The 20,734-nt window shown below is 41.9% G+C and overlaps 1 protein-coding gene across 1 annotated transcript in view; it reads right to left on the reverse strand.

The window, feature by feature from the left end:
* Nucleotides 1-671: 671 nt before the first annotated feature.
* Nucleotides 672-20,734, reverse strand: part of LOC120941278 (ethanolaminephosphotransferase 1-like) — an 89,577-nt gene continuing 69,514 nt past the window's right edge. The window contains exons 5-8 of the mRNA XM_040354599.1: nucleotides 13,238-13,506; nucleotides 12,858-12,966; nucleotides 7,226-7,274; nucleotides 672-951 (exon numbers count right to left, since the gene is read on the reverse strand). Coding sequence (XP_040210533.1) covers nucleotides 672-951; nucleotides 7,226-7,274; nucleotides 12,858-12,966; nucleotides 13,238-13,506 — 707 coding nt within the window. The remainder of the gene's footprint in view (nucleotides 952-7,225; nucleotides 7,275-12,857; nucleotides 12,967-13,237; nucleotides 13,507-20,734) is intronic.

A 20,734-nucleotide genomic window follows, 5' to 3' on the forward strand; every position in this document is an offset into this window, starting at 1 on the left:
GTTTGATATATTTGAGATATTTTTACTGAAAACAGTCTAATCTTTCATAGAACATTTTGAGTTTTTACCGTATTGCATGCACTAAAGTTAATCTAAATGTATTTTTCACTGAAAAAATGGATTTGAAAAGTAGTTGGGTAAACATGCACAAAAATTGCAGCTTCTATTTTATTAACATTCTTCATATTCAGAGAATATACTGTTTATTGTTTTGTTTAATTAGATTTGTAATGGAAAAAATGTGCATTTTAAGGTGTTGTAAGCCCTTGTGGTTTTCCACCTTAATGCATTCTATGCATTAAGGTGAAAAACCTTCTATAGTGCCCCCAGACCCCCCTTTTTACTCACGTCTTTCCAGCGCCAAGAACGAGCACACCAGCTCCAACCGTTGTCTCGGGTCATGATTGGATAGATTGATAGCAGCGCAGCCATTGGCTCCCGCTGCTGTCAATCAAATCCAATGACGCAGTAGCCGGGGGGTGGGGCTGAGTTCTGCTGTCTGTGTTAATAGACACAGCAGCAGGACATGGAAGTAAGGGACACTCGAGAAGAGGAGGAGCCAGGAGCGCTGCTAAGAGACCCCAGAAGAGGAGGATCAGGGCCACTCTGTGTATAACCAACTGCACAGAGGAGGTAAGTATGACATGTTCGTTATAAAAAAAAAAAAAGATTTAGTTATCCTTTAAGCATGTGTATAAAAAATCGAAAAGGTATCCTGGTAGAAAAAGGGTTGAAGCAATGTCCTGTTTCAGTTTCTTCTGAATACGTACCGTTACATTTGAGAAAAGCACGCCAACCATCCATAAAAACAGCCTTGGTTGTCTGTCCAGAATGTTACAAGGAGAAAATACAGCCCACACTGTGAGCAAAAGAAATAAAATAGAAGGGGAGAATAATGGTAATAGCCCTTCATATGCTGAGTTCTTTAGCAGAGTTTTCTGTTGATAACCCCTGAGTGTAAAAGAAAAAAATAATTGAACAGTACAATCAAATTCACTAATGTCATTCTTTCTGAATACAAATGTTATTTACAGCCAGCGGCATCGTTAAGGGGTGGCCATTGAGGCTAGAGCCCCAAATCTGGGACCCATAGCCCCGAGTACAGGGCCACCCCTACCGTGAGAGTATCACAGGCTGCCTGACACTGCGCTGTCCCGCACAGCCGGGGCATTCTCACTGAGTCCGCACTCAGAGCTTCACTGAAAGCCAGAGTCGGGAGGAACTTTTTCACACAATCTCCAGAGCGGGGGAGGCGGCAGGTGAGTGCAGACCATGGAGGAGGGGGGGGGGGACTCTGTACTACCCTAGCCTGTCCTCTGTATACGCCAGCCTGTCCTCTGTATACCCCAGCCTGTCCTCTGTATACCCCAGCCTCTCTCCTGTATTACCCAGCATGTCTTCTATATACCCCAGCATCTCTGTATACCCCAGCCTGTCCTCTGTATACTCCAGCCTCTCTTCTGCATACCACAGCCTGTCTTCTATATACCCCAGCCTCTCTTCTGTATAACCCAGCCTGTCTTCTATATATCCTAGCCTCTCTGTATACCTCAACCTCTCTTCTATATACTCTAGACTCTCCATATACCCCAGCATGTCTGTATACACTAGCCTGTGTGTATCCCCCAGCCTCTCTGTATACACTAGCCTGTCTTCTATATACCCCAGCCTGTCTGTATGTGACAATCCGCATCTAGTGGCAGGTTACATGACAAGCTGCATCTTGTGGCAGGTAACGTGACAACCTGGGGACCTCTATGAAAGGGGGGCTCTCTGGGGACCCTGATGTTATGATATATATATATATATACACACACACACATATATTTTATACATGTGTATGCCCGCCCAAGCATATGACTTTTACTTTGCTGCTATGGGCTCTAGCCCCAGATCTTTTGTAAACTTAGCAATGCCCCTGTTTACAGCCATCTAATTTCCTCGGATCTCCCATTCCTTTCCTGCAAATCAATTTATAGCTTAAAATACATTGAACATAACACATTTTATTTGCTCCTGGAGTATGAAAAAAATGCCAATATGATGTGCTACCTTTACTTAAAGCGGAGGTTCACCCTAAAAACAAGTTTCTACCATGCCATCCAGCATACTAGCGTGAGCTACAGTATGCTTTTATTTATTTATTTTTGCGCCGTACTCACAGTTTAATCCCTTAGTTAAGTTTCAGACTCCCTGCAGGGAGTAGGCGTTCCTATGCAGAGGGGAACATGATTGACAGCCGGCTATGGCGCGTCAAGATTCCCGAAAATAGCCGGAGTAGGACTCGGCTCTTCACGGCGCTATACGGCGCCTGCGCACAGACTAGGAGCTGACTGCGCAGGCGCCGTGAAGAGCCAAGTCCTATTTCGGCTATTTTCGGGAAGCGTGACGCGCCATAACTAAGTGATTAAACTAAGGGATTAAACTGTGAGTACGGCGCAAAAAAAAAAAATAAAGGCATACTGTAGCTCGCGCTAGTATGCTGGATGGCATGGTAGAAAATATTTATATTTTTTTTAGGGTGAACCCCCGCTTTAAGATACTCCCTGTTTCCAGTACTAGTTTTTTTTTTTTGTTTACAAAAGTTTTATTGTACAATTTGAGATGGATATAAACATAGACAATATATATGAAATCGTCTCAAGATGTGTAATAAAAAACAACACAAAAAACATAGTATGCAAATCTTACATGAGGCACAGTAACTTATTGAATCATTGATACAGAAAAAAAAGTTTGATCATATTGTAACTTGTGAGTGAGATAGGAATTGTTGTGGAATCGACCAGTACGACCATTTGTCGTCAAATGCATGCAAGGTATCATTAAGTGTGTGGTAGATTCTATCGGATAGTCTTAGCAGCTCCATCCTATCTAGTACCTGTGACCAATGCAAAGCATCTGTTTTCCAATTAAGGGCAATCATCCACTGTATGGAGCTGCAGAGGGAGTGAAACAGTCTGCCACATGGGGGAGGGACATCAGGAATATTAGCGTACAATAGGCAAATTTGGGGGGTGAGAGTGAATGTGTGTTTTGAGGAGCTTTCAAATCTGTGTGATGCATCTTTCCAAATTTGAGTCATATGGGGGCAGCTCCAGAAGATATGTAGTAATGTGCCCTCCAACTGGCAACCTCTGAAACAGTTTGGGGAGACTAAGGGATAATACGTGTGAATTTTGGCAGGTGTAAGGTACCATCTACAGAATAGTTTTAATGGGGTTTCTATGAAGGAGGCCGCTCTGTTGCTTTTACGGAGGTTCTCCGACATATCTTTCCAGGTGTCAGAAGTGAAGTTAAGTCCTATTTCAGCTTCCCAATGCAACATTGGCTGTGACTTGTCAGGGGTAGAGAGTTCATTAAGGTATTGATAAATTCTTGAAATCATCCCTTTATCTCTAGATGTGGAGAGACATATTCTCTCGAATAATGTGTTAGTAGGTTGGGTAGAGAGGGAGAAGTGTGTGGAAAAAAATTCTTTTATCTGAAGATATCTTTCATGCTCTGTAAGGGGAATACCATCTATCCTCTGAAGAGCCTCAAAGGGCCTGAATTCCCATTTATATTGTAAGGATCCTAGTGTGGTCTTATTGGAGTTTATCCAGCTTGAAAATGAGGATCTATCATTAAATGCTGGGGCTAATCTGGGATCCCCAAGGAATGAGGTGAGTGGCGAGATAGGGGAAGATAATATAAATATGTCCTTAATTTTAAGCCATAAATGAAGCATATGTGCCACTATCAAATTGAGTTTGCGTAGTTTTCTGTATAGGACGTTGTTGGACCATAATATACCCTGGAGATGGAAGGGGAGGATGGAGGATGTTTCAAATTTAATCCAGGGGATATCCTGAGAGGGAGAGAACCACTGTGATATTTGGGAAAGTCTGGCTGCTAAGAAGTACTTCCACAAATTAGGGAGGCCTAGCCCTCCATTGGGAAGGGTTCTATGTAGTAGAGCGTAGCTGTATCTGGGTTTTTTGTTTGCCCATATGAACTTGTTGATGAGCCTTTGGATGGATTCTAATTTGGATTTGGGAATGTTGATTGGAAGAGTACGGAAATAGTATAGGATTTTGGGGATAATGTTCATTTTGATTGCACAGATTCTGCCCAGGAAAGAAATATTGTAGGTGGACCAGGTACCAAGGAGGGAACTAACATGGTTGAAAAGGGGAATGTAATTAAGTTTGAATAAGTCATTGTAATTAGGAGTGACATTAACCCCCAAGTATTTCACTGAGCGTGAGTTCCACGAAAAAGGGAAGTTGGCTTGAAGTATATTAAGGGTGTTTTGTGGGATGTTAATGGGCAAGGCTGAGAATTTACTTAAGTTTATCTTGAGGCCCGAAATGTCGTGAAACATATTCAGTTCCCTCAGAAGGACCGGGATAGAAATATGAGGGTCTGTGATGTAAAGCAACGCATCGTCAGCGTAAAGACTAATTTTGTATTCTATATTCTCTTTGGAGTATCCTCTTATGTCAGGATTGGTTCTTATGGCTTGGGCAAGGGGTTCTATAGCCAGAGCAAAGAGGAGTGGTGATAGGGGGCAGCCCTGTCTAGTGCCTCTGCCTAGAGGGAAGAAATCCGAATTGTATCCCGGGATCCTAATACGGGTTTGGGGGGCTTGATAAAGAGCATTAAAGCCTTGGAGGAATTGGCCTGAGATTCCGAACCTGGGCAGGAGATTGTTCATGTATGTCCAGCTAACACTATCAAAAGCCTTATGTATGTCTAGGCTAAGTAGGCATGTTTGGCGGTAATGTAGGTTGGTATCCTGTATAATGTTCATCACTAGTCTGATGTTATCCGTTATCTGTCTATTAGGGATAAAGCCAGATTGGTCAATATGAATGAGTGGAGAGATCACCTTTGCGAGTCTCAGGCGAGTCTCAGGCGAGTCCTGTCAGCATCGCGCCGCCTCCAGTACTAGTTTTAAACCAGTACTGGTTTAGCCCTGCTGCTGGAAACAGGAATTATGTTTAGCAAAGATATAACATATTGGTAGAGGCTGCTAGAAACATTATAAATAAACATGTTTTTGTGAAAATGCACCCAAAGGGGAAAATTCTGCATTATGTCCTCCTCCCCTTCCATATTTAGCATTTTTTTGGGGGGGTACTTAATTTTGACAGATACCCATTCCCATTTCCAAGCGGAAGTCCTCCCCCCTCCCTTCCTGTGGTTTTCTGGGACACGTCACAGATCCCAGAAGACTGTGGGATCATTCACCAGGCACAGCATGGCTCGTGTATGCGCAGTGGGCAGCCACCTGTGAAGCCAAAAGCAGCATAGCCGGCTGCCCACAGTTAGGATGCCGATGCCGGGAACCCACAGGCTAGTGAAGAACTAGCCCTGGTGAGGACAGCGCTGGATCCCTGTCCTTTTATTAAAAGTCAGTAGCTACAGGATTTGTAGCTGTTGACTTTAATTTTTTCCTTTTTCTAGACTGAACAACTACTTTAATCACATGTTTAGAACTAACACAACTACATATAAATTACAGGCATATGCACTACTTGTATCCTAAAACATTGTAAATTCAGTTTTATCCTTAAAGTGTTTGTAAAGGCAGAATGTTTTTTATCTTAATGCATTCTATGCATTAAGATAAAAAGCCTTCTGTGTGCAGCAGCCCCCTGATACTTACCTGAGCCCATCTCTATCCAGCGATGTGCATGAGTGCCTCAGCCATCCGGAACTCTCCCTCCTGATTGGCTGAGACACAGCAGTGGCTCGATTGGCTCCCACTGCTATCAAAGATAGTTAGATAATCAGTAGAGAGAGGTGCGGGGCCAAACCGTGACTCTGTGTTTGAATGGATACGCGGAGCTGCGGTCTCGGCTCGGGTGCCCCCATAGCAAGCTGCTTGCTGTGGGGGCACTCAAAATGAGGAAGGGGCCACGAGCTCCAGCCAGGGACCCAAGAAGAGGATGATCTGGGCCGCTCTGTGCAAAACTACAGCACAAAAGCAGGTAAGTATAACATGTTTGTTATTTTCATTGAAAACAAAAACAAGACTTTATAATCACTGTAATAAATCAGGATGCTGACTGACAACATTTTCTTTGAATCATTGGAGCTATACTGCTATGGTTAGATGTGTCCTAAATCGGAACTCTAGGCAGATTTATAGGGGTTTTAAAGGTACAATTTGTTTTCCTAAATAGCTTCCTTTACCTTAGTGCAGTCTTCCTTCACTTACCTCATCCTTCCATTTTGCTTTTAAATGTCCTTATTTCTTCTGAGAAATCCTCACTTCCTGTTATTCTGTCTGTAACGCCACACAGTAATGCAAGGCTTTCTCCCTGGTGTGGAGTGTCGTGCTCGCCCCCTCCCTTGGACTACAGGAGAGTCAGGACGCTCTCTACGTTGCAGATAGAGAAAGGATTTGTGTGTTAGTGGGCGTCCTGACTCTCCTGTAGTCCAAGGGAGGGGGCAAGCATGACACTCCACACCAGGGAGAAAGCCTCGCATTACTGTGTGGAGTTACAGACAGAAGAACAGGAAGTGAGGATTTTTCAGAAGAAATAAGGACATTTAAAAGCAAAATCGAAGGATGAGGTAAGTGAAGGAGGACTGTACTACGGTAAAGGAAGCTATTTAGGAAAAATAGGCAGATTTTCTAATCTGCGGTGGATCTACTTCCCTTCCTAACTCCGTCTCTGGGCATTACAGTGCTACAAAAGCTGTTTAACTGCGCATGCGCGAGATCTTTGTTGTCATAACAACAGGGCGGGACATTCCTTCGTCGCCGCCCGTTTTTATTACAACAATACAAACTAACGGCGCTACGAGCGCAGTTGAACTACGCATGCGTGAGATAGAGAGGTGCATGCTGATTACCCAGCATGCACCTCTCTCCTGAAAACCAGGAACAGCTAGCGACTGGGCGTCACATGCCCTTAATTAAAATGGAAACAGCCACAATATCATGGGAGAAGATATTAAGTTTTTATATTATTACTAAATCGATCGGGAGCGGCTAATATATTTAATTGCTTGTATGCTATAGTAATGTGTGGATCATAAAAAAATTTTTTACCTTCCACTTAATCAGCTGCTAGCTTGAGATTCTGGAGCAGTAAGTTGTTATTTTGTTGTCAGTTCCAGTGGGCTCTTGCTGTTTTGTTTTTCAACCTGAATAGCTATGTAACTACATCTTTGAATACACAATACACAAGTTGCATTGCAAATGATAAACGTTAAATGTATAACTTACTTAACTATATTGTATAGAGCCTGAGGAAAGCTGATAAGTAAACTGCATCCTGCAAAAAAAATGCAATACAATTACAAAAATAGACACGTGGCATCAATGAGCAAATGATAAAATCAACCTTACAATTTGCAATCACTAAGAAAGGGGTAATTTTACGTTTTGTGGGTGGGGAGTTGCTTGGCACCATGTTACATGTTACACCCTAAATATGGGTGCACCGTGGTCCTAAAGGTGGACTAGAGTTAGCCTTTAAAATATTCAATCTAAAACCCTCCACCTCTTGGCAGGTAAAATATTTACTAAAGCAGTAGAGCATGTCCTTTTTCCTTGTAAAAATTTGCTTTGCAAAGAACATGTGCAAGGATATTTAAAAAAGAAGATTTTTGCTTGCACATGATTAAACAATAGAAGTCAGCAGTATTTCACCCTATTCGCTAAGGGAAAATTTCCTTGCACAGTGAGAATTTCCTTTCAAAGAAATTTGCCTTTAGTAGATCAACTCCATTGCATCTACACCATTAAATTTTGCCATGATTACAAGAAGGAGAAGTAGAAGTGACCACAACTTCACCTCATGCACTAAGCTAAGTGATTGTTCTTTTTGCAAAGGGAATGTTCACTTATCTTAGTGAATGAGGTGAAAGCGTGCTGACTTTAATCATCCAATCATGCACAAGCAAAAATCTTCTTTTGAAACGTAACTACTAAACAAAAAGTGGCTGATATTTAAAAGGCAATAATAGCCTCACCATAGGAGTTTTGTATGTTGCTTTTAAAGGGGTTGTAAAGGTTAATTTGCAATACAATTACAAAAATAGACACGTGGCATCAATGAGCAAATGATAAAATCAACCTTACAATTTGCAATCACTAAGAAAGGGGTAATTTTACAAATTTTAGAATATAATGTGAAATTTATTTACTCTGCCTCCGTAGATTATAATCTGATAACGATTAAGTCACACACATATGCATACAGCAGGGCCAATGTGATCGGAAGCCAATTCATTTATTGGTATGTTTTCGAATTTTAAAAATATGACAGAAAATGTGTACATACCTATCTGTCTTGATATTATCTTTCTTAAATTGACTCTAAAGGCAGAACATTTGTTACCTCAATGCATTCACTGCATTAGGGAACAAATCTTTCAGTGAAAGTATCGCCCTCTCACCCCCCCTCCCCTCCCATACTTACCTGCATCCTATCTTAATTCAGTGCTGTGCCTGTCTGCAAAAGCTTTGCCCAATCAGGGCGCAGTATAAGCTGGTTGGTAAGGAGCGGGGCCGGGATGCAGATGAGTCATCAGTTGTCAATGGGCTTCATTGCTGACAGCTGAGTACAAAAAAAAAAAGATTGCAGTAAAAAAAAAAAAAGCCTTCGGGGTCTGGTATGGATTTTGAAGGAAACCCCATGCCAAAATTAAACCCCCCCAAAAAAAACAGCGTGCCCCCCCCCCAAAATTCATACCAGATCCTTTTCTGGGCATGTAGCCTGGCAGGTCAGGAAAGGTGGAGACAAGCGAGCACCCCTCTCCTGAATCCATACCAGGCCACATGCCCTCAACATGGGTGGGGGTACATTGGGGCCTTTCTGCCCAAAGCACCTTGTCCCCATGTTGATGGGAACAAGGGCCTCATCCCCACAACCGTGACCGGTGATTGTCTGGGTTTGTGGGAAGGGAGCTTATTGGAATCTGGAAGCCCCCTTTGATAAGGGGGCCCCCAGATCCCGGACCTTCCTTATGTGCATGGGTATACCCATTCACCAAAAAAATTTATTGTCAATTACGCCGCACCTGAAAAAAAAGAAAAGCAAAAACACGCTCCTGCCGACATAAAGTCTAGCCGCCTACTGCAGGCTAAGCCGTTTGACATTTCTTATATAGGTAAGGGGCGGGGGGGGCCACCTGGCTATGACACCTGATGGCACTGCCCCTTCTAATGTCCCAGACAGGTGTATGCCATGGTGGTAGACAGGGCTTGTTGTTTATCCATTCGCAGATCTCTGTGAATGAATGATGCAGGTTTGTGAGCGGAGACCTACACAGTTACATCAATTTCAAAGCTGACAGCTACTGTGGAGGAAAAGAACCCCCACACTGTCAGAGGGAAACGTTTTGTGGGTGGGGAGCTGCTTGGCACCATGTTACATGTTACACCCTTAATATGGGTGCAACGTGGTCCTAAAGGTGGACTAGAGTTAGCCTTTAAAATATTGAATCTAGAATACACCCGTCATCATACTACACAGGCAGCTTGGAGATGCCTTCCTCGGAGAGCTACCGCCTACAGCAAATTCAACATTTTCTCCATTCTTTAGAGAACAATGGGTCCGACTTGACAACGCGCACCACCTTCGAGAGTAGGTGTATGCAGGACTCTGCTCTCCGGGGGGGGGGGGCATCTCTGTGCTCTATAAACAGTTGGCCGCACCTCTCACTAGGCTCCCATATCAAGTGGCATGGGAGAGGGACCTGAACATTAGCCCTGAGGCGGGGGATTGGCGTAGGTGGAGTACGAGAATCCACAAAGGCATCTTCAATGTGGCCTTGATAGAGGCGGGTTACAAGGTACAAGCCAGATGGTCCCTGATACCAGACCACCTTTCCAAAATGTCACCCGGTGCCTCGTCCTCCTGCTTCAGGGGTTGTGGACAGGTGGGTACACCACTCCATGTGTGGTGGACATGCCCCAAGGTGCGCCGTTTCTGGATTAGGGTCCACACGCTTATTCTTTCGATCAAAATGGTGAATATCATTAAAGACGCCTCAGTCGCCCTCCTACACAAACCAGTGGACAATATCCCCAGACATACCCAGACTTTGATATTTTTCCTTTTTTTAGCTGCTAAAATTGGAAAAGCCCCATTGTAGACATAACATTGTTGAAACGTAAATTAAATTGGATCATGTTAAATGAGAAAATAGTGAGCATTTTAAATGACAAACAACCCCTTTTCGAAAAAACTTGGTCTCTCCACTTACCTACAGGCCCCTGAGGCATAAAGATACCTTTTCAGATGATCGATCGAAGATTCCCGGATAGACACACCCTTCTCTCTTCTTTCTTCTCCTACTTCTTCTTTCTTCTACTTCTAGTGCCTTGCCCTCGCAAATTTTCTGAATCCCCCCCCCCCTTTTTTTTCTTGGTTAACCTGGACCTCTTCTGTAATGTTGTGGGCTATAGGCTCCCCTATCGGGGACAACTAGGTTTAATAAACGTTGAAAGTATTTTACTTGTTATGATTTCAAGCTGCCCAGATTCTCTCGCTGTGAGATTGCTCGAACCGGATTCCTACGCAATGACCTAGTTATCCTAACTATCTGTAAAATGTGTTGCCTATTGGAAAGTCTTTATTTTTGAATATTGTTGGGTTCCGAGGTACTTCAATATTTCGATATTGGTCACTGATTGGCCTCCAGCATCAGATATATTATGTAGAGGGGCCGCAATTCAGGACCTATCCCATGAGTTGGGTCCTTATTTGTTTTATATTTAGCATAGCATTCATTTGTTGCATTGCTTCCATGCTTGGATGCTTGCTCTTTTGTTAACCAGTATCATTTCACTATTTTTTTTACTTTACTATGTTTTGTCTGTTTATTTTTTTTTCTTTATTTTTTTTTCTCTTTACGACTTAATACGTGCAGAGCATGCGAGGATTGTTCGCTGCTCTCTTTGATGGCACTTATACTTTTTACTTGAAAGACTAATAAAAACAATTAAAACAGAAAATATTGAATCTAAAACCCTCCACCTCTTGGCAGGTAAAATATTTACTAAAGCAGTAAAGCATGTCCTTTTTCATTGTAAAAATTTCCTTGCACAGTGAGAATTTCCTTTCAAAGAAATTTGCCTTTAGTAGATCAACCCCATTGCATCTACACCATTAAATGTTGCCATGATTACAAGAAGGAGAAGTAGAAGTGATCACAACTTCACCTTATGCGCTAAGCTAAGTGATTGTTCTTTTTGCAAGGGAATGTTCACTTATCTTAGTGAATGAGGTGAAAGCGTGCTGACTTTAATCATCCAATCATTCGCAAGCAAAAATCTTTTGAAACGTAACTACTAAACAAAAAGTGGCTGATATTTAAAAGGCAATAATAGCCTCACCATAGGAGTTTTGTATGTTGTTTTTAAAGGGGTTGTAAAGGTTAATTTTTCATTTTCTAAATAGGTTTCTTTAAGCTAGTGCAAGTTTTTTTCTTTGTCTGAATTTCTCACTTCCTGTTCCTCCTCAGTAAGCTTGCCCCCATCATCCGAGCCGTTCTGGCTGGAGGTAAGTCAGCATGCTTGCCCCCTCTCTTTGGACTACATTCCTGCAGAGAGACATAGCGTCTCCCTGCAGGGATGTAGTCCCAAGGGAGGGGGCGAGCACGCTGAATAACCCCCAGCCAGAAAGGCTTGGATGATGGGGGAAAGCTTACTGAGGAGGAACAGGAAGTGAGAAATTCAGACAAAGAAAAAAAATATTTAGAAGGGAAATCAAAGGAAAAGGTAAGTGAACCAACAATGCACTAGCTTAACCACTTGCCGACCGCGCACCGCCGAAATACATCCACAAGGTGGCTCTCCTAGGCGAGAGCACGTAATATGTATGAACCGAGGATCAGTGTTTCCCCTAGTGAGGCCACCCCCCCCCCACAGTAAGAACACACCCAGGCATACTTAACCCCTTCCCCGCCCCCTAGTGTTAACCCCTTCACTGCCAGTGGCATTTTTATAGTAATCCAATGCATTTTTATAGCACTGATCGCTATAAAAATGCCAATGGTCCCAAAAATGTGTCAAAAATTTCCGAAGTGTCCGCCATAATGTCGCAATACCGAAAAAAAATCGCTGATCGCCGCCATTACTAGTAAAAAAAAATATTAATAAAAATGCCATAAAAATACCCCCTATTTTGTAAACGCTATAACTTTTGCGCAAACCAATCAATAAACGCTTATTGCGATTTTTTTTTTTACGAAAAATATGTAGAAGAATACGTATCGGCCTAAACTGAGGGAAAAAAAATTTTTTTTATATATTTTTGGGGGATATTTATTACAGCAAAAAGTAAAAAATATTCATTTTTTTCAAAATTGTCGTTCTATTTTTGTTTATAGCGCAAAAAATAAAAAACGCAGAGGTGATCAAATACCACCAAAAGAAAGCTCTATTTGTGGGGAAAAAAAGGACGCCAATTTTGTTTGGGAGCCACGTCGCACGACCGCGCAATTGTCTGTTAAAGCGACGCAGTCCCGAATCGCAAAAAGTACTCTGGTCTTTGGGCAGCAATTTGGTCCGGGGGGTAAGTGGTTAAAGAAACCTATTTAGAAAATAAAAAAATGAACCTTTACAACCCTTTTAATAATGGTGAGGCTACTTATGCCTTTTTAAAATCAACCACTTTTTGTTTAGTGGTAAAGTTTCAATAAATAATTGGATTTTAACTTATGTATTGACAGTTTCTTTGAGTGATAATTCACCTTAAAATCTCACAAACATTTTCACTTTTAGAGGATATGAAAGCTACTTATGAACAAAGGTTAAAACAGTACATGATCCCAAATTAAGTATGTCAGCTACTTGATATTATAACTAGAAAAAAAAAATGATACCTTTTTATCAACAGAATACATACCTACAAGGAATGTAATTAAGAGATCAGTCATGTGTAAATGTGGAATCACTGGTTTATGGAAGGCATCTACTCCAACTGCAGCAGTCAGAATATACACACCTGTCATCGACTGCAAGATAAAAAAGAAAATAGTAATTAAAAATCATTATTAAAATGTCATATATACAATTCTACTAAAAGAGGCATATATATATATATATATATATATATATATATATATATATGTAAATTATGAATCAAAATTTGGAATCTGGGTAGCAATTATGGCTATAACATTTTGGGTAGTTATTGCCGCATGGCTTGTGATTTTGCCACTCCTGTTGTCAAAATGCGGGCTTCATATGAAATTTATTATCATGGTACACAAGGTAAAAACTCACCAACTGGCTGATATCATATGACCATGGAAGAAAGAGCATCCCTGTGTTGTATTTTTCCCAGTGTGATAGCATAAAGGTGAAGAGTACAACACTGGTGACTAAATACATCCTCATGGGTGTTAATCCTGCTTCTCCTGAATTACTTCCAAATATTGAGAACAAAGATAGTGGAAAGATAGACGCTGTCCAGCTGTCAAGCCCATGGTCAAATAGCTCCCCCAATGGGTTGCTGGACTGAGTCCTTCTGGCATGCTTCCCATCAATTGAATCTGCAAACAATAAGTGACATTTTAGAAGATACAGAAAAAAGGGGTACAATTATTGAGATGTTCGTATTGTGACTTTGGGAGCGGCAAAATCTCCAGTACTCTATATAAATACTCAATGCTTTAAAATTCATTTAGTAAAAAACAACACCCGAATCTTGTTGTCAAGGTACATGCATCTAAGTTGTGTGTTATCTCCAAAGGTTTGTATGTCGCCTCAGGGCTGCTGGTACGGGGGTAGCACATTCTCTCTTGAATGCGGCCCAGGCCCCATAAGTTCAACAGGGGGGCCCAGAGCAGCAGGAGTTGCAGTTATTGGAACCAATCTCCCGGTGGCCCTCCCTGTGTTTAAAAATGCTTCAGTTTATGAACGAACAGGGATCCTCTGCATAGGGTGCTTCCTGTCAATTCACTCTGCAGAGTTGGGTTGAGGAATCTGTATCCTCAATCTCATTCTCTGTCTCAAAAGTGAGGAGTTGTATGTCTGTTAAGACCCCTGATTTTTCACCAACCCCCAAAGAGCTGTTCAAAAAATTAAAAAAAAAAAAAATGTAAAGAATAATGCAAAAAAATAATAAAGGCCTTATTCTCACAGGTAATCTGGTTGCATGAATGAGTGGTTTGTTGATGCGGCTGTAGCCACCTGTTAGGCTTGGTTAATTTTTCCTGTCAGCTAGGCTGTACAGGGCCCCATGATTTCTAACAGCAATTCTGTGTCGAGTGAACAATTCCACAGAGATGGAAGATTCTCCCACATGACTCTGCTGCTGGCAATGTGTGACATCATTTTAGAAGAAAATAGAATCGCGCTAAAACTATCTCATAATTGAATGAATACTGAATAAATGTGTAATCCACCAGTGTTCAACAAATAAGTGAATCATAAACAAATCATAAATAATGAGACACCAAAAAGTCCACAAGTGATCATAAAATGTATGAAGTCCATCAAATAACAATGTAACATCCACCAGTGCATGAATCAGTGAAGTCTGTCCAAATGTGCAATGGTTTCTCCGAACGCTATTAGAAAAAACATGCTAAATCCACCACCAAATTAGAAGAAATCACTTCTTACCAAATAACCGTGATCCCCGTTACAGAGGATCAGGGAGAGTGTGTAGTAAAAGCACAGCTTGATTCCAATATGCAGCAAGCACGCTTAAAGCTCTTCAGATCGCCTCATAGTCAATCAGACCGGTGGGTGGGTGTATGTAGTACATTTAAAACATAAATGCTCCAAATAGTGTAAAACGTTTTATTTATTTTAAATCAAACAAAATATCACACTTACAATGGTAGCATCAATAAAAGCCTGAAGTCTGATGTGTCGGCCGGCGCACAATCAAACAAACTCGTCCTTCTGGGCAAACAAACTGTAACACGAGGTGACATCAGAGCGTCGCTCCGCCCTACGTGTTTCGTAAGAGATTACGTCGTCCAGGGGCACGTAATCTCTTACGAAACGCGTAGGGTTGACTTTTTGATGTCTCATTATTTCTATGATTTTTTTATGATTCACTTATTTGTTGAACACTGGTGGATTACACATTTATTCAGTATTCATTAAATTATGACTCATAGGTTTAGCGCGATTCTATTCACTTCTAATATATTTTTACTGTGTTAATAATATACAGGAGAATTGCAGCTTCCGACATTATTTGGAGAATAATTTTTGTAACTTTATTTGTACACAATTTTTCATAGCGCAGTTTTTTCCCTTTTTTTCTATTTACGATGTGTGACATCACCCTAAGGTTGCACTGCTGTTGTTTACAGAGTAATATTTTGCAGTCTGCTAGGCAAATGCAAACATTGATTGTAAAAGAACAAGGGCCTTAGTATGGGTAAGGCATATAAGCCTTTTTTTCTAGTAGACAGTGATAGGCAACTGCATACTTGCCAACAGTCCCGATTTTCCCAGGAAATTGGCTTTGTCCTGGTGTCTGTCATATATTACCAGTCACAGCCGATAGAGATCTGGGGTTGCTACCATTTTTATGAAGAGAAGCTCTCCTTGAGGCCAAGGTGTGGAAGAAACAAGAGCCAGAGCCCAGGTTGTGGGCCAGGCCATGGGGTGGGGGGTTGACAGCAGCTCCATTTCTATTGGCAGCCGCTTTCATTTTCACCCGGGTTCCGCCTCTTGTTTGTTCCCCTTGGCCTCCACGAGAGCTGCTCTTTGCATCTCTGGTAACAAGTGAGCTGCATCTCTGGTGACAAGTCAGCTGCATCTCTGGTCACAAGTAAGCTTCATCTCTGGTCACAAGCAAGCTGCATCTCTGATGCCAAGTGAGCTACATCTCTAGTGACAAGTAAGCTGCATCTCTGGTGACAAGTGAGTGCTGCATCTCTGGTGACAAGTAAGCTGCATCTCTGGTGACAAGTGGGTGCTGGTTACAAGTAAGCTGCATCTCTGGTGACAAGTAAGCTGCATCTCTGGTCACAAGCAAGCTGCATCTCTGGTGCCAAGTGAGTTGCATCTCTGGTGCTAAGTAAGCTGCATCTCTGGTAACAAGTGAGAGCTGCATCTCTGATGATAAGTAAGATGCATCTCTGTTGACAAATAAGATGCATCTCTGGTTACAAGTGAGCTGCATCTCTGGTGACAAGTAAGCTGCATCTCTGGTGACAAGTGAGTGCTGCATCTCTGGTGACAAATAAGCTGCATCTCTGGTGGTAAGTGCGCTGCATCTCTGGTGACAAGTAAGCTGAATCTCTGGTGACAAGTGAGTGCTGCATCTCTGGTGACAAATAAGCTACATCTCTGGTGGTAAGTGAGTGCTGCATCTCTGGAGACAATTGAGCGCTGCATCTCTGGTGACAAGTGAGCGCTGCATTTCTGGTGACAAGTAAGCTGCATCTCTGGTGACAAGTGAGTGCTGCATCTCTGGTGACAAATAAGCTGCATCTCTGGTGGTAAGTGAGCTGCATCTCTGGTGACAAGTAAGCTGAATCTCTGGTGACAAGTGAGTGCTGCATCTCTGGTGACAAATAAGCTACATCTCTGGTGGTAAGTGAGTGCTGCATCTCTGGAGACAATTGAGCGCTGCATCTCTGGTGACAAGTGAGCGCTGCATTTCTGGTGACAAGTAGCAAGCTGCATCTGGTGGCAAGTGACTGCTGCATCTCTGGTGACAAGTAAGCTGCATCTGGTGACATGTGATTGCTGCATCTCTGGTGATAAGTGAGCGCTGCATCTCTGGTGAAAAGTGAGTCGTGCATCTCTGGTGAAAAGTGAGTGCTGCATCTCCAGTGGCAAGTAGCAAGCTGCATCTTTCTTTCTCACTCTCTTTCTTTTTTTCCGTCCTTATCCCTCCATTCCTCTTTCATCCCAGACTCTAACCACACCCATTTAAGCCACGCCCAATATTTACTTTAAACCACATCCACATTCTGCCGTGGCACACTTCGCCCCTGCTATGTCATGCCTACAGTGAATGCCCCGCCCCTAATTATAATAAAACTCCAGCTACAGATGAAAAAGTGTCCCTATAAATTGTTTTACAATGTTGGTAACTATGTAACTGTAAGGCTTTAGGGCTTGAAGCTTTCCAGTTTTTAATGCAAGACAATTGCTGTAATGTCTGAATAGAATTAGCAGATTCTTGATTGAATTAAAACAAATTAAATCTGAAAAAGCACTATTCATTTTGAAGCTCTGGCTCATTAGTACTGTACAGAATAAAACCCTGGTTAATAACACACTGTAATATCTTAAAAGCACATTTCCACTTTTGCAAACTGGGATAACACATACTTTATGATGTGTTACATGTCCCCATTAACATAGCATAACTTAAAAAAATATTCCAAAGTTGCTGATAATATTTTGCTCCTACACTACCCTGAGTGCCCATCAAATATATAGCTTGCCTGCATTAAATGGTAACTCCCACACCAAAATAAATCCTTGTAAGTACAGTATATGAAAGAGGTGGTACTCTAGTATATGATCATATATACCAGAGATATGCAATTAGTGGACCTCCAGCTGTTGCAAAACTACAAGTCCCATCATGCTTCTGTGTCTGGATGTCATGCTTTTGGCTGTCAGAGTTATTCCTATGCCCTCACAGCTGGAGGTCCGCTAATTGCATATCCCAGATATATACTATAAAAATGTGCATAATTATTGTATTCACTTGCTATTCGGGACAGAAAGAGCTAGGAGAAATCTTTTTTACCCCATATTTCTTTAGCTCCTCCTTATAACCCAGAATTTACTGCTGGCCCTCCTCCATGTAAAGTTCACTGGTGGTAAAATAAAGGCCTCCTACGGTATAAATAGGGGATTTTTTTTCCATGGTAATGACCTATATACTCTGAAACACTAGCAAAACAAATTACAATTACCCTCAAATGAACAGGACTCTCCTGTTCTGATTGGCTGAGACACAGCAGCGGTGCCATTGGCTCCCACTGCTGTCAAACTCAGTTCAGGAGAGAGAAGGCAGGGTCAAACCGCAGCTTTGTGTCTGAATGAATACACAGAGCTGCAGCTCAGCTCAAGTGCCACCACACCAAGCTGCTTGCTGTGGGGGCCCTCAACAGAAGGGAGGGCCCAGAAGCTCTGGCCAGGGACCCACGAAGAAGAGGATCGATCTGGGCTGCTCTGTGCAAAACTCCTGCACAGAGCAGGTAAATATAACATGTTTGCTATTTTAATTGAAATAAATACAAGACTTTACAATCACTTAAAGATCTTCTGTAAAACCAGAGTCTCAACCCTTGGTCGCATCTCTATCATATATAATCTATTAATGGATCTAAATAATAAACTCCCATATATGCAAGATTGGGAACAAGATTGTGGCATCACCTTAGAGTTATTGGACTGGTAAGAATTAGCTGTCGACTTATCCAACATATCTATTACCACTTTCCTAATACAATACAATCTGGTACCTACTAGGGTAGCGAAAAAGCATCCACAAGAGTCCTTCGATGGCTTCAGATGTTGTGGCCACACAGACACCATATTCCATATATGGTAGCAGTGTCTGAAAGTAACCAGGTTCTGAATCAGGATCTTCAATCTCATTTGGTTGGTGACGGTAATAAAGGTTCCCAGATAACTGGAAATTAATCTTTCCAGAAACTTGATAGTGATATCCCGAAAAACACCAGAAGACTGCTCTCTTACATGGTTCTGGCAGCATTGGTAGCAATTGCAAGATGCTGTACCAATCAGTGGTGGTACCCGACTTTGTAAAACAAAACTGAACTCGATTATGTTTAATGACCAACTTACATGCACCCTCCTAAATAATTAGACCAAGTTCGACTAGATGTAGGATCCTTGGATTCGATACATGTTGGTGGATTGATAAGGCATTGGGAGCATCCTCTCTACTAGTTTGAAATTTCATTTTTTTACTTTTACCATTTTCTTTCCTTCAGCCTAATACCTCTCTCTTTCATTCCTTCATTTATTTCTGTGCCTATATGTAACTCTGACAATCTATTGTAATGTTTCGGGGTTGCTTTGCTTAGTATAGAGCTTACCAGTGAGTGAAAACCACGCCAGTTGTGCCGTTTAAGGGCTTGTCGGCCCACTTTTATTGTAGAGAAAGAAAAGAAAATGTCCAACAAAACACACAATTGTCCACACAGGGGTATTCACTATCAATGCAAAAATAAAGAACAGTTCAGCCTCCTGGCTTACTTTAGCAGCACTGCTTCTCAGGTTTTGTGCCTGTGTCCTCCTGACTGTGTAACAGTGTCCTTGGTTTCAGGTACAAATGTCGTACCTCTCTTAGCACTCTCTTTTGCAGCCTCCCTGCTGCTCCAGGGATTGGGCCCTCTGTCTGCTCAGATTGCACCATGCAGCCCTCTGGCTTCTCCCTTGCACATCAGTAGGACTCTTTGCAAGAGAGGAGCCCAGAACCCAGTGTCCTGGTTATTACCAAATCCTGGTCCCAGGACTGGAGATTTCCTTCCACCCAGATCCAGGCTCCAAGTCCCAAACTGGATTTTACAAACCACAGAGGAAACTGACAAAACAGATTCCTCCACATTAAACAATCACCCTGGAGACCCTCAACCGGTCTGGTTGAAAATCCTGGGTGACATCACAGATAACTGCACTGTCACACTATGCATTTTTACTATGTTGCAAAGCTCAAACATCTAAGAAAGTGGGGATGTCATTGTAGAGTGAAATGGGCTTGAAATCACTGTAGTTGGGCACTTTGAAGTATAAAAAATGTGCATAAAAAAATAACAAATCAATATCCAGTGCACATAAATGTCTAAGGCATACAAATAAATACATATATCCAATATATATAAACATCCAGTACACAAATGAATCCTCAGTGATGCAAACAATTAATTTTCTAAAATTCTCCACCATCAGTCTTCAGTGATGCACTTCACCTAAAACCGCAAAATCTTTGTGCATTCTACACTGTGGCCACACTGCAAACAATGACCCAGGTGTGCTCTCACCTTAATGAATGGGAACTACTAATTTTCAGGTCCAAACAGCACTCTTTTCCACCAGGGGTTAGTCATAATTAACCCATTCCTTACTACAACGTCATGTCCATTGTGTAAGTGAAATAATTTAGTAAAACCACCTTGTGTATTAAATAGGTTGAGGCCAAAGCTGAGATACTGTAGCCCACAGGGAGCCTTCAATCACTTTTAGTTTGAGCACAATCTATGTATGCACTTTGATTTAGGGGTTGTCTCACTCAGCTTGTGAGCTGCTGGTGCAAGCCATACTGTCCAGATGTTTCTAAGAGCTTTCTCAAGTGTGACTGCAAAGGTGAAAATACCCTTTAAAATAGAACTGAATTCAAAAAGTGAAGATTTGCTATGTTATAGAAGAGATTTAGAACTGTTAATTGCGCATAAATAGTATACTGAAATATCAAAGTTTTGCCTTAAATTAGTCCTAGTATGTGAGGTATCATCCTAGGCTACAGTATATCTGACTGCTAGGCCTCATACACACGACCGTTTTCCTCGACAGAATCCATCAAGAAACTTGGTGGCAGAGCTTTTTTGCCGAGGAAAACGGTCGTGTGTATGTTGTTTGTCGAGAAAACTGTCGTGGAACTCGATGAGAAAAAAAGAGAACAAGTTCTCTTTTTCTTCGCCGGGAGTTTCAATTTCCTCGTCGTGTTTCCCGTCGGGCTGGTTTACGTCGAGAAACACGTTCGTGTGTATGCTTAGAAACCCGCGCATGCTCAGAATAAAATATGAGATGGGAGTGTGCCTT

This window comes from Rana temporaria, chromosome 5, assembly GCF_905171775.1.
Source record: "Rana temporaria chromosome 5, aRanTem1.1, whole genome shotgun sequence".
Classification (NCBI taxonomy): Eukaryota; Metazoa; Chordata; class Amphibia; order Anura; family Ranidae; genus Rana; species Rana temporaria.